This window comes from Polypterus senegalus, chromosome 4 (genome assembly GCF_016835505.1).
Source record: "Polypterus senegalus isolate Bchr_013 chromosome 4, ASM1683550v1, whole genome shotgun sequence".
Classification (NCBI taxonomy): domain Eukaryota; kingdom Metazoa; phylum Chordata; class Cladistia; order Polypteriformes; family Polypteridae; genus Polypterus; species Polypterus senegalus.
The window spans coordinates 240503349-240527567 of NC_053157.1; the positions used below are offsets into that span (position 1 = coordinate 240503349).

A 24219-nucleotide genomic window follows, 5' to 3' on the forward strand; every position below is an offset into this window, starting at 1 on the left:
TTATCAAAAATCAGTTCCTCAGTCTGAGAATGGAATATAAAAGGTTAAGCAACAAACTTTTATTCTTCCAGAGTAACGAAGATACACGGAAAATGTTATAAAAGGATTTTGATGCTAAAATGAAAACTTTTAATACATTTATGGACTATACAATGAATTGGGTTTTTGAAACATACCACAATAAAAGCCTCAACCAGCAACCTGACTTTTCTGGTAAACAATTCAGGGACTACAGAACAAAAGACGACATTTCTCCTGCAGTTTCTGCAACAACTAAAAGTTGTACAAGTACAGCGGCTACTTCAGTTAAAGACTCCCAAATCTCCGCAAAATCTAAAAGTCGTGCAAGTTCAGCGGCTACTTCAAGTAGTGTCATCAGATCTCAGGAGGCAGCACATGTTGTGTTGTTGACTAAAACAGAGGACCAAAGAAGGCAACAAGCTCTAGATATGGAAGAAGCACAGTGGAAATCTGAGAATGCTCGGTGGAAAGCTAAAAGAGAGTTTGAAGAAATACAGTTGAAAGCTAAAAGAGATCAATTGGAACTGGAAGCAGCTATAGCAGAGTCTGATGCCAAATTGAGAGCTCTTATAGGACGCAGTCACAGTCCAAGTAAACCGAATCCTGGTAATGTGCCTTAGAGACCAGATGTGAGATTTCAAAAACCACTAGATGCAAGCAGTCGTAACTTTTCGTATAAAAATGAAAGTAAAAACACTCCTCAGCTACAGTTTTATGATCAACAAAATAAAACTCCAGCACTATTTCAACAACAGCATTACGAACAGAGTCATGATCAACAGAAAGACCAACAGTATAAGACTCAGGCGCCTTATGTGCCATACAGAGTGATTTCAATATTTGACGGTGATCCCTTGAAATATGTGGATTTTATTGGAGCATTTGACCGAGATATCGATGATGTGATAGGGAATCCGCGAGATAAATTGGACTTTTTGGGACAGTTTACTAAAGGTACACCTCATGAGATTGTTAAAAACTGTAAATACATGTTTTCTTGTTTTCACAAATTGTGAAAAATGAAATGATGACGAGACTTTCTTTTAAAGTATGCAGGGTAACTTCATTTATTACAGCTTTTACATTCACGGCATGCGTACTCTAAATTAACTTCCATAATAGTGACCATGAGGTCCCCTTTTTCTGGTGCCTTCCTGATGACATAGGTGCCTAAACCATGTCTGATAATAATACATTTCAATGACATATAAATATTACATCCCCTTCCTTAAAATAATGATAGAACACAATCAACGTAACATTGTCCTATGACTTCAGGATATATTATCGAATAATTAAACTTACAAATACCAATGTTTTAATAATTGCCTATCAGTATAAATAACAATACAGAAGAACACGTAGCAATGCAAAACAGAATCGCGGTATCTTACAGACATACTCATTATATAAAGTCAAACACATTCTAAAAACACAAGGACATTTTCATTTTTAAATATGGCCGCAGTCCACCTACACTCTTTACAACTCACAGATCTAGGACTGTTCGTGGTGTGACTTCTCGTCCAGACCGAGTGCGATATGAGGGTAAATGTGATCCTGAACTAGGCAATGATTCAGTGGTGCAAGTATCAGGTAACGGTGGTGTGTTTTCAGGTGTGCAAACTTCAGGTGAGACTGGTGTGTTTACATGTGTGGATTTTAATTGTGTGTCACTTTGTTCATCTGGTTCGGTGTCTGCAATGTTGACATTATTCGAAGTAAGCTTTTCCTTAGTACTCTGGATGTGCCTGCGGTTGCGGCGATACACCTGTCCATCTGACGTGCGGAGGATATACGATCGATCAGTTCCAGCTGGTTGGATGACAACCAGTGGTTTCCAATGTCCCTGTTCTTGGAGTCTGACAGTTGCTCCAGCATCAAGTGGTGGCAGTGGCTTGGATGATTTGTCACAATAAACCTTTTGGTGATGTTGTCTTTGGCTCCTTCTTATGAATTCTTCCTTATGACTAACAACTTGCGGTTGTAACTGCTTGCTTGTTGTTGGCAGAATTGAGTGAAGTCTGCGGCTCATCAACAGCTGTGCTGGGGACTTAAAATTGCCCACTGGCGTGTTACGATATTCAAGCAGACTGAGATATGGGTCTTTTCCATCTGCATAAGCTTTGTCCAAAAGTGCTTTGGCTGTCTGCACAGTTCTTTCAGCAAGACCGTTACTCTGTGGATAGTGTGGACTTGAAGTGATGTGTGTGAATTCCCACAACTTGGCAAATGATTTGAACTCCAATGATGTGTATTGGGGTCCATTGTCTGATTTTAATGTCTCTACAATGCCATGTCTAGCGAAGGCTGCTTTGAGCTTGCGTATCACAGCTGCTGATGTGGTGGTGTGAAGTTTGTCTAATTCAGAATATCTGCTATAGTAGTCAACAGTTATGAGGTAGTTTCCACTCTTCCAAGTGAATATATCTGTACCTACAACTTGCCATGGCCTGTCTGAGATGCGGTGAGGTATCATGGGTTCTTTGCTGTTCGATGGATAACGTTCAAGACAGATTTGACACTTTGCTACAATTGCCTCTATTTGCTTTGACATTCCAGGCCAGAACATTATATCACGTGCTCTTTGTTTGCATTTTTCCATGCCCATGTGACTTGCATGGATCTTCATTAGCATTTGTTCTCTGACACTTGTAGGAATGACCATTTTTTCTCCCTTAAAGACAATTCCATTGATTTCAGACAACTCATCTCGGTGATTCCAGAACTGCAAGATGTTCTGGGGGCACTTTCTCCTCTTCTCAGGCCATCCATTGTGAATAGCTGTTCTCAGAGCACTAAGATGTTCATCTTTCTCCGTTTCAGCTTGGATCTCCTTTAATCTGGTGTCAGTCACTGGTAAGCTGTTGAAAACTGTGTGAACGTACACATCCATCCCTTCACTGAGGTTGCTGTCATGGGAGGCAATGGACTGTCTTGAGAGTGTATCGGCAACAGGAATGTCTTTTTCTGGTCGGTGAGCAATGTGGAACTCATATCTCTGCAGTTGAAGGATCATTCTCCGCAGCCTTGGTGGGGCTGTGGCTAATGGTTAGATTGACTCCAATGGCTTATGGTCTGACTCCACACAAACTCAACGACCATATGCATATTGGTGAAAATGCTTGAACCCAAAGAGAATTGCATACATTTCTTTTTCAGTCTTGGCATAATTTATCTCACTGTCTGTGAGTGACTTGGAAACATAGCTGATGGGTCTGCCTTCTTGTAGCAATACAGCACCAAGCCCATATTTTGGTGCATCTACTTGCAAGTAGAGGTCTTTCTCAGGGTTGAAATAGGCAAGAACTGGTCCTGCTTCTCTAGTAATGATGTCTTTCATTTTCTGAAATGCTGCATCATGTTGCTTATCCCATAAAAAGTCGCTCGACTGCTTCAAGAGAAGACGCATTGGCGCACTGACCTCAGACAGATTAGGTGCAAACTTGGGGAGGTAATTTGCCATGCCTAGCATTGTCTCCAGTTCTGCCCAATTCTTTGGTGGCTTCTTCATCTTGATAGCAGAGATTTTCACTGGGTCTGGTTTGATGCCTTCAGCTGAGAAGCGATGACCAAAGTAGCTGACCTCAGTGGCTCCGATGGCGAGTTTCTCAGCATTGAGACGGACTCCTTTCTCCCGTGAATGTTGTAGCATGGCACGGAGGTTCTGGTCATGCTCTTCGTGGGTTGTGCCATAGATGAGGATGTCGTCCACGATGGCAACCACTCCATGGAGGCCTTGATATGTCTCATCTGTTTCCCTCTGAAATTCATCCTGGGCAGAGATAAGGCCAAATGGTAAGCGCAGGAAATGATAGCGTCCAAATGGGGTGTCAAATAGATAGATAGATAGATAGATAGATAGATAGATAGATAGATAGATAGATAGATAGATAGATAGATAGATAGATAGATAGATAGATAGATAGATAGATAGATAGATAGATACTTTATTAATCCCAAGGGAAACATTCACATAATCCAGTAGCAGTATACTGATACAAAGAAACAAGATTAAATTAAATAGTAATACTGTAAAAATGAAAAATGTTGTCAACAGAGAAGATTCTTCCATGAGCTTTATAGCCCAGTATCCCAAACAGGCATGTACTACGCTAAAGCAGCGTGCTCCTGTCAGCTGTGATGTCCTCTAATGTTGGCAGAGGGTAGTGGAGCCATTTAATAGCTTTGTTCAAGTCTCCAGGCTAGGGTCAAGACAAACTCTGAGCTTACCTGTTCTTGGTTTTTTAACGACCACCAATGCATTCACCCAAGCAGTTGTTTCTGTCACCTTGCAAATAATTCCTGATTTCTCCATATTCAGCAGCTCTTCCTTTAGCTGACTTCGTAAGGCAAGAGGAATCCTTCTTGGCGGGTACACTACCGGAACTGCTGCAGGGTCAAGGTGAATACTACACTCTCCAGGGAACAGACCAATGTCCTTAAAAACATCAGCAAACTCTTCTTTTATGGACTGTATGTCAGGTGCTGAGGTCCCTGCTAGGACTAGCCTAATCAAATCTAAATCTAGACATGCCTTTAGCCCTAACACTGGAGGTGCCTGTGTCTCTATAACATAGAAATCCAAAACCATGCTGCGCTCCTTGTATTTACAATGCAGCATACATGTACCTGTTACTATAAGCTGCTCTCCTCTATACCCTGTTAGCTTGTGTACAGAGGACTGCAGTTTGTATTCACTCAGTAGACTATTGTACTCACTCACAGGAATTGCATTAACTTGTGCACCAGTGTCTAATTTAAACTTAAGCTTTACACCTTGCTCTCCTATTGATATGTCTACAAAGGCTTGTTCAGCTTCAGAGGGTTGCTCCTTTCTTACTGCATCAATAAACAGCTCGTCTTCCTCTTTATCTGAGACATCACACACTGCATGCATGGGTTTACCTTTCCCAGTCCTGCAAACTTTAGCGAAGTGGTTCAATTCACCACATTTTCCACACTGTCTTCCTTTAGATGGACGTTGACTTTTTCCACCGTGTGCTTTGTTTCCGCAGTAGCTACACTTATGAATATGCTTGTATGCGTCACTCGCTTCATATTCTTTTGCTGCCTTCTCAATTGTGTAATGCGTTTTTTGTTCAGCGCTCTTTGGAGCTTTTGCTTGTTCTCTGCGTACTGCGTTCACAGTCAGTTCATGTGAGCCGCTCGGAGTACATGCATCAAAGGTTCTCAGCTGTGCTTGTGCTCTCTCGTGTGATCTTGCGATGTCCACGGCTTTATTTAATGTTAGCTCAGACCCGGCACTTAAAAGTTTCTCTCGCACTTTCGCTGAGTTTGTGCCAAACACTATTCTATCCCTGACCATCTCATCTTCGTTTGCATAAGCACAGTCCTTCACCAGCAATTTTAACTCTGTTACAAAGTGATCAAAAGTCTCATTTATACCCTGTGTCTTCTCATTAAACTTGTATCTCGCGAATATTGTATTCGTCTTAGGCATGACAAACGCCTCAAAGTGGTCATAATAAGTTTTCAGTACCTTGGCTTCCTCCTGGGTGAGAGTCCATGTGTTAAAAATGTCTTTTCCTTTTTCCCCAGTCCACAGGAGCAGGTAGCTGCATTTCTCACTCTCGTCTTTGCCTTTTAGCGGGCCAGAAAACATCAGCTCCACGTGCTGTCGGAACTTTTTCCATTCTCCCGGCAGGTTAAGAGAATCCCAGTGAATTTGTGGCGAGGGAACTCCAACAAAATCCATGACTGTCCTCTATTCTGACACCATGTCTTGTTTTCACAAATTGTGAAAAATGAAATGATGGCGAGACTTTCTTTTAAAGTATGCAGGGTAACTTAATTTATTACAACTCTGACATTCACAGCATCCGTGCTCTAAATTAACTTCCATAATAGTAACCTTGAGGTCCCGTTTTCTGGTGCCTTCCTGATGACATAGGTGCCTAAACCATGTCTGATAATAATACATTTCAATGACATATAAATATTACTTAGATTCTTTGATCTTCGTCTCACTTTTCTTGTGCCGCATGCCCAAGTACCCCTCACTGTGGGACGCGGTCGGGGTCGAGTCTGCACGTACACTCACATAAATGACGTGTAATATATGTGTGAATATCTAGAGAGTTGATTTTCACAGCCCATATCGATATTGACAGACCTGAGTCGTTAAGGGCTGGGCTAAGGGCGGAATAAATATCAATCAAAGTGAGCGTCAGCGAATCATCTTCTTGCTATCACCGCCCGCTTAGGCCTTGTTCACACGGGCGTTAAAATCGAGCGTTTCTTTGCGTTAAGTAGCATCCAGTGAGCGCGGATCAAGCGCCGAGTGTTTTCTACACGTAGGAGTCAATGAGAGTGTTCACACGGGCTTTGGTGACGGCGTTTGTCCGGCAGCACGCGTTTATACGGCATCAAAAACACGTTGCATGCAGCTTTTTCTTGGCGTTCAAAACCCAACGAACGCAAGGAAACCGCTTCTAGTTCTTTTTCTGCGCGTTTATTTTACGCTTCGGAAGACCGGATCGTTTTATGTTTTCATATACAACATATATATTTTCATATTGCTTATTTTATTTATTGTCTCATGTAATTTGTAAACCATGAACCTATTAATTTATGTTCTAATATAATATTTGATAACGATTATGTAGGGGAGGGCAATCCATGGCGGGGGGTGCATTTCAGTGCATAACACCGGTGTAAGCGCTGCATACTCGACTACTGTTTCCTTACCTCAAAGTGACAAGTAGTCTCTCTTCGGGGCTAACACCAAGTCGCATATTGGTTGATCGGCGTGCAATGTGGCACTGCACCAGCTGCAGCAGACAATCAAAAGTGGAAACCGACATCCGACAGTAGTTAAAAAACTTGCGCGGAAATTTTCGCATTTCATCATAAAGCACAAAAAAACTTCCTTTAACCCGACGTTGTGCAGTCAGAGGATGAACCCTGTAGCGGCGGCAATTTTTTCTCTCCCTACGCCGCCGTATTACGAGTATTTTTAAAACAAGAAGATTAATATCTAACATAGCAAAATGGTCCATAATGAAAGGAGGCACATCAAATAAAACGACAAGGGCTTTCATATCCAGGTCCCGACACTGCCTCCACAGGTTAACACACAAACTACAATTTGGGCTGCAGGCTGGCGTTAGACAGAGACAAACGAACGCCGGTGTAGAAGTCAATCGATCGCCACCACAAAATGCAACATAAACGTCTAGGACGTTCAGAGCATGTTCGTTTATCCAAAAACTTAGCGCCCGTGTGAACAAGGCCAACTCAGCTCCAGTTTTCGGTATTAGCCTTTATAATAATCCGCAGGTAATTTAGGCGCCGGAACGGCTAATTACCTCACCTGCTGTCGCAACTCCCCGACGCCAACCACAGCTATCCCAAAGTGCAGTGCGCATAAATAAATAAATAAATAAACAAATAAATAAATAAATAAATAAATAAAAAACAGACAATCAAATGGAATCACGTAAATGGTGGCGGCACAGTCAAACTCTGAAGTTGAAGACGCGTGTTTGTATTTGTGTCTTTCAAACTGAAGTCAAAGTCACCTGCGATCTCATAACCTGCCCGGTCAATTGTAATAACCTGAAGGTGCCGTTCAACGTGCGGACCAAACCTGCGCTCCGCCTTTGACCTCCCAACCTCCCCGCAGTGCGCGTTCCCGCTGATCTCAAAGCGCGGCACCGGACTAAACCAGTCGGGCACTCCGTGAAGCGCGCGTGTCACACTGAGACTTAGCGGAGTGAGCCTCACGTGAATAGCCGTCTGCTTACAGTCGAGGCTCAGTCGGTGCTGCGATCTCAAAGTGTCCGCCATTAACACAAGACGGGCTGAGACAGTCCACGGTTATGTGCGCACACTCGGGAGATTTAAGGAGCGCCGAGAAATGATAAAGGAGAACATCAGTGATGGAGACACCGAGGAGAGAGCGACATATACAAAGTGAGTGTCTGTGAGTATTATGGCATGCCTTGGGAAGAGAAAGTCGGCTAAGCAAGAAGGAGAAATTGAGCTGGACGAGTGGCACAAATCTGTAAGAACTTCAGCTGCTAAATACTCGCCGATATCACATTAAAATATAAGCGATCATTTTTTTATTATTACATCTTACCTGATGAAGGGGCCTGAGTTGCCTCGAAAGCTTACATATTGTAATTTTCTTAGTTTGCCAATAATAGGTGTCATTTTACTTGACTTCTCACTACTTAACACAAACCCCAAAATTTGTTACTTAAATCCTGTTAATCTGACTGCGAGTCTCACGTTACTAAAGAAGAAGAACCAAATTAAATGCAAGTCTGTTAATAGTAATAGCAGGTCACTGGCACTTGATCGTTATTATTATATTATTATGACTTATCATCTTATAATTATATGACTTGATACTTCATTATTACGACTAAGTTTGACTAATATGACGGTACTCCCCCTCTAGTGGGCATAGTGGAGAATTGCAGGCCTCTTAGTTTTTCGAGCTCCAAGTTCCTCCCAGTTGGCGCCCAGTGGAGTCAACGCCACCTCCTTGGAGCTCCAGGGTGGAGGCTCCGGGCTGCAGAGATGCACACTTGGTGTCAATTGAAGTGAGTCTGAATATCAGCTGCTGCCCTTCGAGAGGTGACTGAAGTAGCCGTCTCTTCTTATTGCTAATCCACATCTTAGAACTACAGCAGATTTGACTCCTCATATAATATCAGCAGCGCATACAGAATGCAAGCAGCCATCACTTGAATATTATGATGAGATAAAACTAAAAGTGTTTAAGTAGCGTACATAATAAAGTTTAATGTCAGGATTTATTAGCATCTGATATTGAAAGTAAGGGTCAGACTGGAGTCACAAGGACCACTCACCTCGTCACAGCAGACTGTCATGTGTCACATGGACACACACGGGGACAAACACACACAGCAGGACCAAACACTCAGACTGGGGAGCAACGCTCATCTACCTCAATAATAAGCTTAATTGCTGCGAATGGAAGAATAAAATATTCATATGGCATCACCATATTTGTTGCTGCATTCTCCATTTAAAATATATATATATATATATATATATATAACTTTTGCTCTTTATTACAAAACTAGCTGTGCTGCATGTCTAAGATGGGTTGAATTCTAAGTAATCAACGTAGATCTCAGTGTTAATGTTTGCAGTGCACCATCTGTGGGAATGTATTTTGAAATGCATGTAGTAATTAAATGAATTGCAATTATCACTCCAACAGATGGTGCATCACAAATGTTTATAGTAGTGCAGTGCATTAATACAAATGTTTGTGATGTGCCATCTGTTGGAATGACAAATGCAATGCTTATGTCTCTGTTATATGCCATTCTATTGACCAGCAGTTGTGTGCCAGCAGGGAGGTTTACAGGCTGGTATGGTGCCCACTAATCACACTCACACTAACACACATTCTGTCATTAAACTGCTGGCCGATATCAGAGGTGACGTCTGGTGCTGCGGCTCTGTAACTTGATGATATTGATTAGCATGGGAGTCATAAAAGCTGTGCTAATGTTTGTGAGGCGCCATCTGTTGGAAAGACAGAGACAAAGTGACTGGACAGATACACAGACAGACACACAGACACTTGTGCTTGTATTAAAGAGGATTAATCATAAACAAGAAGTCTTAATATCATCAGAACATTTAAAATATGAGATATAATCAGAGGAATTTACAAATCAAAAGTTACCAAATGAGCAGATTTGACAAATAAAAGTCGTCCATATTTTTTTTTTTGTGTGTGTGTTTTAATCATTTTAGTTTAATAAGCAATTCAAATTTTACAAACTGTAAAGCATTAACAGGCCATTTATCTCTGTGAATGTAACACCTAATCATAATTAACTGAAGATTACTCTAAAATAAGTATTCTTTTACACATTAATTATTATTAAACCAAACTGTCCTTCAAGGTCATGTCAATATTCTGAATATTTTTTTGATCTCACAAACACTTCACATCCTAACTTCTCGTGTGTTTAATATGCAGAGAGGCCACAAGAGGGAGCAGTTTGGCTCCAGAAGAATCAGCTGATGTCACAGCCCTGAAAGTCACAGGAATGTCACTAAGGTGCAAGTCACATGACCAGCGTCTGAGTTGACAGCACATGATGAGGGCCACAGGAGCTGACGTGGAGTCGATTATCAGTGACTGGCGATGTGTCCAGTGTGCTCATCGACTTTTAAGTGACATTTTGCCCTGAATGTGCCCACCTGCCCACCCTGCTGACTGACATTTCCATTTCATTAATCCTGAGCTCTAAAAGCCCCAAGGTCAGCAGGAGACGACCTCAACCAACACAAACATCAGACGACAGGACAACATGGCTGTCAGCCTGTAGAGTTTGAACGACTGCAAGTGTGCAGCTGTGACGAGGACCTGAGTGACCAGACAGACCAGTGGCTTTATAAGGTCACACAGTGGTAACTGAAACAATGGCCGAGGTGACAGAAGAGAGAAGAGAGCAGCAGGGCTTAGGTCAGCAGTGAAGAGCTCATCGGGTGACAACCTGTCTGATGAGCGAGTGGTTAAAGAATCAGACGTCAGTCACACATCGAGATACGGATTTGATCAACGAGGAATACAATCTGTGATCACAGGACGGCCATCAGCGTGTGACGAGTCAAAGAGGAGAAAATCAGAGGGAGAACAAAACTGACAAACACATAAGTGACACACTCGTCTGACTCACTCTGTCTCAGGTCACTCATCTCACCCTTTATCACCCTGACTCTCTTCTCTATCATCCTCACCCTTCACTCTTTCTTCACCTTCTTCTCTTCCTTTTAACCCCTCAGGCTCCATGAAGATGACAGATTTAGAAGTCATAGTCGCCATCTGCTGGTGAGGCCTGTAATACACAGTGGGGGGGCTGTCAGCCTGGGCCTTCATTGGCTTCTTCACACAGACTGATGTCAGGTGACACGCCACTCCTTGTGGGGTCCTGAGGGAATTGTAAATGAATCCTGGGAATGTGTGTGTCAGTGGAAAGATAAAAGTGTCCGCAAGTGTCACATCTGATTGTCACTTTGAACACCAAAAGTGAGGGTGAAGTCAGTCAGCTGAATCGTCTCCTTGAGGTTGGGTGACAGTGGAAACAACAAGAAGGAGGTGCAGTTTAATGTCTAACGTGACACCAAGTGACTCAGTAAAACACCAAACTCCATCAGTATGGCCGACATGTGACGGAGCGGTGAGTCCTCGTCTTTAGACATTCACAGTGAATTCATTCAGAGGTGACAGACCACCGGAGTAACTAATAGAGGGGCAGACAATGTCTGTTCAGAGGCCAGCACTCCTGTCACTTCTGTCACTCTGTGCTCCTAAATAGTCACTGGAATGAGGCTCTGGATACTGAGACAGGCATGTGGTCCTGCTGGAGCAGCACTACTGAAAGGCGCTATATAGACTGACTGATAGGTGACATTCAGTGACACTCAGAGGACACAGCAGTTGGGGTGTCAGCCTGAAGGACATGTGGCTTTGAATCAACAGTGACCCCTGCTGGTCACTCTGGTATTTGTAGGTCTGAGTTGTCACTGCCCCTCACTATGACACACACACCTGATTGGCTACTCAGACCCAAAAATAATGGAGACCCTGACAGCCGCACTCGCCCCTCATTCTCATCCACAAATTCACTCACAAAGGTGTTGCCCCAACGTATAGTGGAAAATTAATTTTGACTCCAAAATGCAAACACAAAGACACCTGAGCTTTTGAGGACATCAAGTGACCGGTAGAGGGTACTGGTCAGTGATCACATGGTGTCAGATGGCTGATTATTACACTGGAGTGATAACCAACACAAAACCCTGGATAGAGGGGCTTAGTGAAGAAGGTGTTGAACCTGTGCAGGAGGGTCATTGTGTGTGAGACGCTATAAAATGACAGAGAGCCAGCAGGCCAGTCCAGATATATACCTATTCTGGGGCTGTAGGGGGCACTGATTTCAGTCTGCTGATAATTGTGACGCACAAAGTACTGGGAATGAGAACACAGCAAACACCAGGACTTGTTGTTATCTCCTTGGATGCACTCTCTTCTCACTCCTTTCCTACCCAGTCCTTTATATGCGACTCCAATCACCATGAAGTCTCCACTGCACTCCACCTCCCAGTAACAGCGAGTCCCAGTCAGAGCCTCTCTGCACAGAACTTGGGCAGTACAGTCAAATCTGTCAGGATGATCAGGATATTTAGTCTTTGTCCCCTCATTTGTCACCTTCTTGTTCCCTTCAGACAGACGGAGTTTTCTGTGTACAGTGTTGATGTCCAGTGTGAGGGGACAGAAGTCTGAAAGGAGAGAAAAGAAAACGAGTGAAGAAATCTGGGAGTGTGTAACAGGATTGGGGGCGGAGCACAACACAGACAGTTAACAAGAACCAATCAGGAGCTGCGCTGACGAGACACTAATAGTAAAGAGCTCATCTGATTGGACAGAATCTGTGGGGATTAAAAATTAAATCATAAAAAGACAACAACAGACAACAAAGAGAAAGGCAGGCAAGTCAGTCATTTGAAAGTCATCTCAGTCGTCAGAAATTATGATAAACAACATAAGGTCACCATTGAGGTCAGAGTTCTGATGGACTGTCCACACTGACCGCTGGCTTTATTAAATGACATGTTTTATTGTCACAGTCCACCTCTTTAATTTAAAATCAATCAACTGTCACACATCACAACCACATAAATTATTTGAATAAAATCTTCAATCATTATTTCCTATTTTTAATCTATCTATTATATAGTGCCTTTCCCATCTGTCATTGTCTCTCTCTTTTCTCTTTCTTTCTTTAGTGTGTTTCCTGTCATCTCTTTTTATTATTTGACTGTCATTCTTATCCAAGGTGACTCCCATCATCTCAGATTCCATTGTTTCCTTTTCTTTTCTTTGTCCAATCAGAGCCCAGGCAGGTGAAGTGACTTGCTGAGGTCACACAGTGGTGTCAGTAGTGGGATTTGAACCCACAGTCTCAGTGTTTGAACTCCAAAGTCTTCACCACCACACCACACTGCATTTTCTCCTCCTTTTAAACTTTCCTTCTGTTCAATCTGAGGTCAGATTTACTCTGGTGGTCTCATCAGGGTGGTGTTTTACAGTCCTACGGACCCTCAAACATCTTGAGAATATGAGCAGCTGTGCCTACTGGAACAGAAAGCTCTATGGAGGTGATCTTGTAGTCTTCACCTTGAACAGCCTTGGCTGTGACCTTCTTCATCTCCTCCTCTTCTCTTATCCTCGTTCAGTGTGAGGCACAAAAGGACACAACACAGCAGAGTGAGGACTTGACTGATTGACTGAAGACCCGGTGACACTCATTAGAAGAGTCAGTCAGCTTGAGATGTCACAGCAGTCCAGTGAGGTCTTTGAACTTGTAAGGATCCCCAATAATTTTCTCTGCCATTTTCATTTGTTTTAATACAGGGGTCCTCTATCACGGTCTTGGAGGGCTACAGTGGCTGCAGCGTTCCCTTCCAGCCAGTTTCCTAATTAGATGATAGTCCTTGCTGATAATGAAACTTGGTATTTAACTATTTGGCTTCTTAGTATGTTCATTCATACAATGGAAATGTTAATTGTACCATAGAGTTTCCTTCTCTGAGTACATTATCTATATATTATGTGGACCAGAACAAATTTAAACTTAACGATCCGTCCTATTCCCCTCTCATTTATTTAATTTTTTTAAACACAGATACTTCATGGTGCACATGCACATGTTTAAAAGGAAGCCTTTTATCTGGAGAGCTGCTGGTTTATTGGTTATCTGCATTTTATTATTAAGTAATGTCTGGTTAATTAAACAGGCAACAATAAAAACTTAAATGCAGCTGCTAAAAACTAAAATAGGCAATTAAGGGTTCTGAATTGCAACAGGCCAGATAACTAAAATCCCAAGAACTATATTGCTTTAGTAATAAATCCATGGGCTCAAATGAAGGAAATGGTTGAAGTGAAAAGCTGCAGCCACTGCGGACCTCCAAAACTGTAATTGAGAACCTATGATCAACAAAGTAAGTAAAATTTGTCTTTGACAAATGAAAGCACTAAAAACGTTAAAGTAGGAAAGTAAAGTTAAATAGCAAGTTTCACTATTGGCAAGAGTTGAGTTCTAATTGGGGAAACTGGCTGGAATGAAAACCTGTGGCCGCTGTGGCCCTCCAGGACTGTGATTGAGGACCCCTGTTTTAATGTTTCAAATTTGTGAAGTCGAGAACTCAAAGCAAAGTGTCTGCTCTGTGGAGTAGAGAATAGAGGATGACGAGGACTGTTGTCAGCTTTAACTTATTTCACATACAATTGTGCTTCATTTGTAAACTAAAACTGTGTCCGTATGTACAGTCATGTGAAAAAGTAAGTGCACCCTATGACGTGGATTTTATTTTTTCTTTTCTTTTTTGAGCAATTTTGGACACATCAAGACTTGGGTTCAACATACGGCTTTGGTGACTCCCTGCCTGAGTCTCTCAATCCCATAATGCACCAGTCACAGGACCCCCATCACTCTCAGCCCCTCAGTCACACAACACTCAGACTTTCATATCCTAAGCCTGTCCTGCTCTATTTAAACTTCAATGATTTTTATTGTGATGATCCATTCAGTCAAAGCACAAACTCACATTTTAAAAAGTCGTCTCTGCTCTGAGGTTCAGGAGGCTGGAGGACGAAAACTGGAGCTTCATGAGCTGAAAATAAAAAGAAAAGAGAAGAAGAATGGAAACTGTGAAGATGGAATTGTGTGATCTTAGTTTAGTTCTTAAACACGGATTACAAATGGAGAGGAGTTCAAATAAAACATTTATAAAATATACAAGGGCTGGCAAATTAGGACAAATGTTGATTTGAATATTCATATTAATAATAAATATACAGGAAGTCAGAGAGTATTGAGACCCCCTCACTTTCTGCACACTTTACTGTGATGTTGATTTAATTCAAAATGGATTAATGTGCCTTTTGTGCTCCTCAGTCTACATTCAGTAACTCATAATGACAAAGTGAGTGCAGGTCTTCAGAAAGGTCTGTACATTTATTACAAATCAAAGATCTTAAAGGTCTCCTTAATAGAAGTATTCAGACACTTCATTCAGGTCCCTCTGTATTTGACTGCCCTTCTCCTTCTCTCAGTTCTGACCTGTCACTCTGTCCACCATCGTCACTGTAGAGATGGCATTAAGCAGGTGGTGAGCTGTGCCTGGTCCTCTCCAGACATCCTGCTTGGTCTTCGGTCTAAAGAGTTCAATGTTTGTCTCATCAGATCATTGAATCTTTCCCTTGATGGTCTCAGGCTGTCTTTTGTTTTTTACTCGAGAGTATCTTCTGCCTGACCACTCCACCATAAGCAATTGATTTTTGGAGCGCTGCCGAGATGGCCGTCCCTCCTACAGTTTCTCTCATCTCAGCAGAGGACTTCTGAAGATCTGCTGTAGTGACCATTAGGTTTTTGGTCTCCTCCCTGGCTAAGGTGCTTCCTTCCCAGTTACTCAGACTGGCCATCTGTAGAAAGTGTCCTGGTGTTTCCAAACATTTTCCATTCCCAATTCTTGAGGCCGCAGCTGCTGGTAACACTCAAAGATTTACAAATGGCTTTATCTCTTGCTCTGCTCTTTTGCCTCACCAAATTTGATCACAGAGGTCTACAGAAGGTCCCTTTGAACTCCATGACATGGTTTTTGTCCTGACATACAAAGTCATAAATATTCTCTATTTTATAAATATTGACAAGCAGGTACAGTTCTTCACATCTTCAGAGGTCCATCTAGTTAAGAAATCCCACCCTGAGTCGAGAGGGTGCTGCTCCTGCTAATGTCATCACTTCAGTGAGTTCACAGGCCACAAGACGAGTGACGTCACTTCCACAGCCCACTAATTAAGCTCCGCCTCTTCAGTGACACCACTATAAAATGTCACCAGAAGTGGGTGTTCATTACAGATCTGTGACTGAGGAAGACGGAGCTCCGACTCACAAGTGACTTTAACTTGACAGCCTTTGATTGCAGCAGACGCCATCATTGTGCTCCGTCTTTGTGCTTGTTATTTCATCTTCATCATTAAAGGGTATTTCAGGGTGGTACCCCAACTTTGTGCCCACTCTCTCTGCTTATTTTCACAATACACACATACAGTAAATGTCTAATGTGGTGGACGGCTGTGATGGACCCTGTGCCCTTGGCTGCTTGACCTTAGTTTGTGTTTAAACAAATCGCTGTCTTTATGTGTAAACGTACGTAATTCATAATTTATAAAGTGTGTTTTACTCTGAGGCTGCACTCACTGAAATGTTCAGGTGGTCCTCAAGTACTCAGAGTTCTGACGCAGTCCTCCAATTTGCTTATCTTCACCACCAAAATAAATCAAATAAAATGCTTTTGGTGTGTAAACTCCTTTTAAATGTCGGTGGGAGACACGACTTCTGAGCAAACAACAGCAGGAATATAAAACACGAGAGCCCAGGGGGAGCACAGCTGAAAATGGATGAACGTGAACTTTTAACGTGGACTCCATCCAGCAGAATGTAATGGACACTGAAGACAGCAGGAGCAGATTGAGATGTTCTGATGTTATAAAGCACTGACGCTGAGCTCAATTTGAGTCCATTAACGTCTCTGTTCTCAAATAAACAATTCATTTGTGCTCTGAGCCGGCTTAGCCATTTAAAACACATTTCTGTTCATTAATCTTAAGGTGAGCAAAGCAAAGGAAATAAAAAGAATCTCAAAGTTAAGTGAAAAAAGGAATTTTTAAGAGAGTATATGGAAAAAGTATAAGGAGTGTAACATTTCAAGTTAAAATTCTAAAACATCTGATTAAACACAGCTGATTATTTAGAGAGTTTGTTATCACTCAGCTAATGACTGTGAAAGGCGCTATATAGTAAAAAATAATAAACAGCAAAGGATGGCAGATAAATGTTAAAGAGCAGGCCTTCTTCAGTGTCCTCTTATTGTCACTCTGGTCCTCCTAATGGACTTCAATAACAAACACAATGTCACCAGACGCTGTACCTGATGGAGTCCTTGTCATGATGTCCCACTGGCTGATCTTCTCCAGACTCTTTGTCAGACCTGACAGCTCCTTTCTCAGGTCTTCACATGAGAAATCAGCGGTGACACTGAAGCTCAGCGAGTCTCCATCAACAGGAAGGACACAGCAAGATGAGAAAGTCTGCATCAGGAGAGAAGAGGGGATGAGATTTCAGAAAGGAGACATAAAAAGTAAGTAATGCTGATAAGAGGGGGCTCTTCTGAATTAAGGATCAGTGTGGTGGGCAGTCAGCGTGGGTTTAGATGGTGAGAACGCCTGTCATTGACTTGTTGGTTATTTAGAGAGAATATTTGGTGGAGTGTAGTGGAGCATCAGAGATTATCAACCCTAACTATCAATGAGCTTTTCACAAAGGACTCCATGAGAGGAGAATCAAGAAAAAGGACTGAGGGGGCAGGTGGGTCCAGAATTGACTTGGCACACAAAACCAGGCGTTTGGATTTTTATGGTTGTGAGAACAAACTTAATTAAATTTAAATTAAATGTAAAGACTAACACATGTAGGGAGAAAGATCTTTAATATGATTATACAATTGAAGGTCTGCAGCTCAGAAGTGTGACTTGTGAGGAAATCCTTGGAGCCTTTGTGTCTTCATCATCATCATCATCATCAACATACAAAGAGAGAAAGCTACGGCAAGCTGAGTTATGTAGCAACCACCATGTGTGGAGTGTAAATCAAGAAACGAATCTCACTAATGTCTGTGAAACACAGTCGACATCAGGACTATTGTGTGGAGTGTGAGAGAAAAGCACATGAGAGAAGAGAGACAAGACTGGACTGTGGCGTCTGAGCTGTGAGGAAATACTGAAGGATTTGAATCTCATCAGTTTAAGGACGGAGACATCAGGAGGTGTCCTGGCAGAAGAGTTGGCACCATCCTTTATTGGATGTCATCTTTTACACTTCATAATAAATGTCACTTTTTCACACAGACAACTGTAGATTCATCTATTCGTCATGTGCATGAAGTTACAAACTTTGAGATATTTGTAAAAAGAATATTTGAAATGTTAAGGAAATATGAAAAGATGATCTGTGTTGGACTGAATGGCCTGTTCTTGTCATGTTGTACAAACTCCTCAGATCTTTTAAATTTCTCTAAATGTTCTCAGGTCCCACACACCCCAGTCTGATCAGACTCCCTGTGAAGTGTAGCTCTCACCTGCAGGAAGTGGAGATGGTCCTTGGTCTCTGAAAGCTCCTTCAGCTCAGCTTCTCTCCTCTTCAGCTCCTCAATCTCCTTCTCCAGTTGCTCCATGACTCCTTCAGCCTTCTCCATTTCTCTCTTTTCTTGTTCTCTGATCCTCTCAGTCAGTTTCCTGTGGGCTTCCTCAATGCACCGTATCAGAGCAGTGAAGCTCTTCTCATTTTCTTCCACCTCTCTTACCACAGACATCTGAATAAATAGGATAAAGATTTAAAATTGAGTCACCTGATAAGAATAACCAATCATGAGGCACATTTCTTGCTATTTTGATGTTGTGAAGGACAGTTTGAATTGGCTGGAGTGACTGGTGGTACTTTATCTGCAGATGGAAGGTCAGTTGCAGACTGACTCCAAACAATATGTTCCCTCCATTAAGCCGAGTAACATCATCACTCTGCTGTTGGAAACTGCAGGACTTTATGAGATACACAGTCATGAAAGGTTTCCTTGTGAAGGATCTTGAGAGCCATTGGCAGGAGCTGCTAGGGACACCTCTACTGTCTTGTGAGGACTCCATTTGACCTGAAAGTTTGTATAAAAGTCTGCCTTTAAAATGGCATCTCCTGCTCAGCCTGAGGTTAGGAGTGGAGTAGGACAACACACAGGAATAAAGAAGAAGAAGAATTATTTGTAAAGAGGAGTTAACTTGTGTGTTAGAAGGTAATTGTGTTAAAATAAAATTTCTGGACCAGAGACTTGTGTATATTAGTTGTATTCTAGTTTGGGGTGTCAGACATCACCATGTCAGACTGTGTGAGATGGAGAAATTAAACAAGAGGGTCTAGGTATTGGTCAAGGGGCTTCAGATTTCCTTTAATTTCATAAACTCTTTGCATATTTACCGTCTTCCATCTCTTTTTCATTGTAAAGCTCAGAGTTGTGTCTTTATTTCCATGTCTGATGTATTTCCAGTTCATTTATGAACTTTGCATTATTACTAATGAATTTGCTATTGTAACTATGACTCATACTTACTGTATATGATGACACCTGGCTGTGTGTTACTATGTGAGAAGTAAATGTGAGGTAAAAGGTGCCTGCTGTCAGGATCATCAACCCCAAAGCTGGAGGTGTTCTGCTGTTTTCAGAACTTTGCACATCTGGACAGTGACTCACATAACTCTGCACAGAAGGTGAAGGATGAGAAGACCTAAAAGGTCACTCTAACCAGCCACTAGAATGAGGAAGAAATGATAATATGAGATTTATTATTAGGAATTTAGATGAAGCTTTACACCAGATACAGAGAGTCTCATAATAGTGTTTTGCCTTTTGGTGCACATGTGGAAAACCTCCCTGGTTGGGTGAATAGGCTCCTGGCTGGAGTAGCGAAAGAAGGATCCAGTTGTCATTGTCACATGTGTCCAGTTCTAAGTGAACAATGATAAGAGTTAGGATCAGACCGCCAGTACTGCAGAACAATTTAAAGACTTTGGTAGAAAGCTGAGGAGCAGTAGTGACAAAGTGATCAGAAGTTCAGCCTATGCCATATATGATAAGAGATAGATAGATAGATAGATAGATAGATAGATAGATAGATAGATAGATAGATAGATAGATAGATAGATAGATAGATAGATAGATAGAAAATGGCCATTATAGAATCTTTATATAATTAAAGATTTATTCTTCATAAAGTTGTATTCCAAATACACAGACACTCTTTTGAGCCAAAAAGCCAATCCAACAAACAAAGTTTCCAAACAGAATCCAAAGAAAAACAAAGCACTGGTTGAAAAATCCAGAAAATCACAAAAGCATAAGGCACAGCTAAAAGAACTCAAGAACTTGACAAACTCGCAGAGCACATTTATTGGGTAGAAAGGTGAGGTGAATGGCGGTGATTGGCAGGTGGTCCGCCTCTTGTTAAGCCACACAAAAACCACATGGAACATAACACAGGCAGCTTATAGACAAAATCAAATACAAAGAATAAAGCAGTGTAACAAAGGTGCTATATATGCGCCTGACCCAACACAGATGGACTCAGAGACACGTATAAAAATAAACAAACTTTTATTTATCTTCACCCGTGGGCGCACGTCTTCTCCATGACCCACAGGCAATACACAGTCCCCAAAGCACACCTGCAACTCCAACAGTCCTTTCTCTTTACCACCACCCTCCACAAGCGTAGTCCTCCTCCTCCGACCCTCGGCTCCTTGAGTGGTGGTGGCTGGCCCTTTTTATAACCCACCCGGAAGTGTTCCAGGTGCTTGACAACCTGGTCCAAATTACACCCTCCGGGTGGGGCTGAAGATTCGACCAGCCGGGCTGCTGAGTCCATGCAGCTCCCGCCAGCGGCCATCCCAGCCCCCAACCAGGCTGTGGAGGACTTCATCTCCTATGGAGACCATGAGGCTGGCGAATCACTGGCCGGCCAGGAGGCTGCCACCAAGCCGGCCCTGGGGAGGTATTGGACTGCCCATGGTGGCTCCCCCGGAACATAAGCAGCAGGGGCGTCCCTGCCGGTCAATGGACCCGGCTGTCCTTCACAGCAGACTCAACCAAATCAACATTAACATAAACAAATAAACAAAAAAGACATCCTAGCTGAAAAATGTTACGGTCAGCTTGGGTGTAGAGAGGGGATTTCATGCATCATTAATAAGCAGGAATTCTAGGAGGAAACAACAAAAGCAGACGAGCGTAGAACCGTAAGTCAGAAGTGAAGGTCAGTCCGTGAGGTTGGCTCTCCTTCACTTCTACTTCTTCAGCTGTCACCTCTTTGTCTGGATTGGACTACACAGTGTTGAGTGACAGATTGTGCCCGCTCTTCTTTCTTTGAACCAAAGACACACCCTCTGGTCTGGACCGGCTGTGTTTTGTACTTTACTACATTCGATGCTGTTGGTCTGTTTTAATGTGAGTCTGTGTTAAATAAATTAGATTGGATAAGTTTGGTCTTGTCTGGGCACAGAAATGTGTGTGAAGAGTTCTGTCTCTCCTGGATGAGAACTTTCACATAAATGAATCCTGGCAGAACTGGGCATAGGACATAATGCTATCATAGACAGTCTGCCAGCTCATTACAGGGTTAGAGCTACACTAGTGATCATCACAATGGAAGCCAATTTGGGGTTTCTGCCAATTAACCAAAACTGAAATGTGAGGATGTGGTGAAAGATATGGAATAACAGGAATAAACCCACTGAGATACTGGAAGAACGGGTAAACTCCACACGGAAAGTGAATGGAGGAAAGTGGATCTGAAATTCATCAGATGCCACCACTGGACAACCTTACTGCCCTTTGTGATAAAATATTAAAGCTAACTAAAACATTTGAGGTGTATGTTATGTGTGCCCTGCACTCAGTCAAACAGTGGAGATCTTTAAGTTGTGGGTCTAATAAAACTGAGAAATACCAGAATGAAGAAGAGAAGACCATTACGATCTTCAGAATAAATCAAAAATATCCCATCTCTCCAAATTAGGTATTTTACAGGAAAAGACAGGCTCTCAAATCAGAATGTAAACCTCTTGATAACAAAAGAACCTGAACAACTCATCTTTTAATCACAACATCATTACGGTGAACATGGAGAGAAGGCTAATAAGATTTTAGCTCAGCAATCCACAAGCAGGAAGTTTGCAATGCCATAACAGAATTTACCAGCACACAACTGGTGATAAAGTAATGAAGCTAAAAAATATAACTCAAATATTTAGCAAGTGCTATAAGACTTTATATACTACTCAGTTTAAAAGAAGACAAGACACAATCTGAGGAGTTATTTAATGTAGTGCAAAACACAGCAGATAGAGGAAATGGACAAACCTATGACAGTCTTAGAAACTACTGGATGCTGTAAACCTACCCAAAGTGGGAAAAAACAGGCCATGATGGCAACCAGTGTAATTGTATAAAGACATTTTCAACTAACCTAGCTCCACATTATTAACAAAGTTTACAGAAGCTACAAAACAACAAAAATCTACCAAAAAACATTCCCAATTTTTCACACCTCCCACCCATTTTGTTTCCAGAAGAATTCCTGATCAGTCCTGAGAAGTCAGACAGCATCTAGCCAAATATAAAAACATTTCAAAGAATCTCCCTTTATGGGTCCTAAGATACGGTGGGAAAAGGACCTTTTAATGAATATCTCAGAAAGGAGGGAAGTCGGCCGCATAGAATACACGCCAGCTCCATATGTGCGTAAACATTCAACTATCTGACTTCGACTCTTTCATCGATCACATTTATCTCATTTAAAATTGGGCAAGAATCCAACCTGTGCGAGTGGCAATTGAGCTCCAGCTGCATGTTTTTGGAGGACAGGATTGGTCTCATCCGTTGCAAGAGATGGACATCTGAAGCGGAGCTCCACTAGCGGTATTTGTTTTTCATATTATTGCTATTATCCTGAGATATACTGTATTTGTATCCAACCTGAGGGGCATTACCTACAGTATATGAAACATATATAAACATGTGGCCAACAAGAATGGGGTCAGAAAGAAACAAAACTAAGCTACATCAAACTAAGATGATAGGCAGAAGCCCAAGTTTAATGTATAGCTTTCAGAGACTGACCCTGGGTCAAATGGTAAAATCCCAAGACTCCTCGGGTCCACAGTCCACTACATGCGTCTCCGGCTATGAAACAAAATAGAACAAATGTACAGCGAATGTAGGCGTAGGTAAAACGGAATGTCGATAGCTTCGCCGATTGGAAAGATCACCTGAAACTGGAAAAGGTCTTGCAGTCCACGGTTTCAACTACTCCACAGCGTAGCCGCCAACACCGGCTACAATAGAGCCTGCCGCCTCACCTATGGTGCACGAAAGCAGAATTGATCTGTCTGAACTGAAGGTGATGATCTCTGAGCTCATGCAAGAGATAAAGAAAGATATAAAGAAAAGCAGAAGGCAAAAGAGAAGGTAAGGGAAAAGGCAAATGAGAAGCTACTGGAGCTGCAACAGTACTTCGACAGGTGCTGGGTAAATTTGAAGAGCACAGTCAGGAAACCCTATTTAAACTGAGCACACTTGTTGATCAACTGGAGGATGTCAAGGCGGAGACATTCCACGACTCAGATTGAAACAGCCGAAAATCTTGCTGTCAGTGATGAAGAAAAAGCAACAACTGTCAGCTCCGGATGCAAAAACTCAGAGACAGACTTGCTGCTTTGTAAGATGGAAGCAGAAGGAATAATATCAGAATTGAAGGTCTGCCTGAGAATCGAGAAAGTCCAAACCCATGTGAAATTCGCTTGTTTCTAACTATTTTCTAAAAATAACTGGAGAGGACTTTAAAGCAGATTCTGAGATAGCAGCGCGCATGCGTGTGTGATCAAATACCGTTAGACCTAGATCTTTTATTATTCGCTTTGAGAGATTAATATTTAAGATAGAGGTGATGGCATTCCTCAGACTGAAGCAAGAGATTATATATGAAAATAACCACATTTGTATCTTCCCTGATTTCTCTCCAGCAACAGCTACTAAGCACGCAGCCTTCTACAACATTAAACACGTGGTTACGCAAGCCAACATCAAATACAGCCTCTTGTATCCGCCAAACTGAAAGTGAATTGCACGGTCAATTCTATGTCTCTATGTAGCAAGAAGCAGAAAAGGAATTAAAAAGCTGATCCCGGCACTATTCTGATACATAATAGTGAGTCATAGCCGTTCTTGATATGAAAAGGATAAATAACCTACTATCTGATCTATTTGTTAAGATACGGGTTTTTATCATTATATATCCTCCTATTACTTATTATTACTCATTATTACCGGACGCTTATCTGTTTATGTTTTAATTACAATTATAGATGTTTGTGCTTAATTTCTTTTTTTTTTTTCTCTCTTATCTAATCTATTTTTTCTACCTAAATGAGACTGTTCAACATCATACCCTTGGTTTATTGTTATTGCTATTATTGCATTAAGACTTATTATGCTTATTCTGGACATCTA

General features: G+C 41.9%; 1 protein-coding gene across 1 annotated transcript; it reads right to left on the reverse strand.

Moving 5' to 3' along the window:
• Positions 1-11609: 11609 nt before the first annotated feature.
• Positions 11610-15532, reverse strand: LOC120528949 (stonustoxin subunit beta-like). The gene is made up of 2 exons (XM_039753022.1): positions 15343-15532; positions 11610-12318 (listed from the first exon to the last, which is right to left on the reverse strand). Exons 1-2 carry the CDS (start codon positions 15530-15532, stop codon positions 11783-11785), a joined length of 726 nt encoding a protein of 241 aa, XP_039608956.1. The 3' UTR covers positions 11610-11782.
• Positions 15533-24219: the final 8687 nt, after the last annotated feature.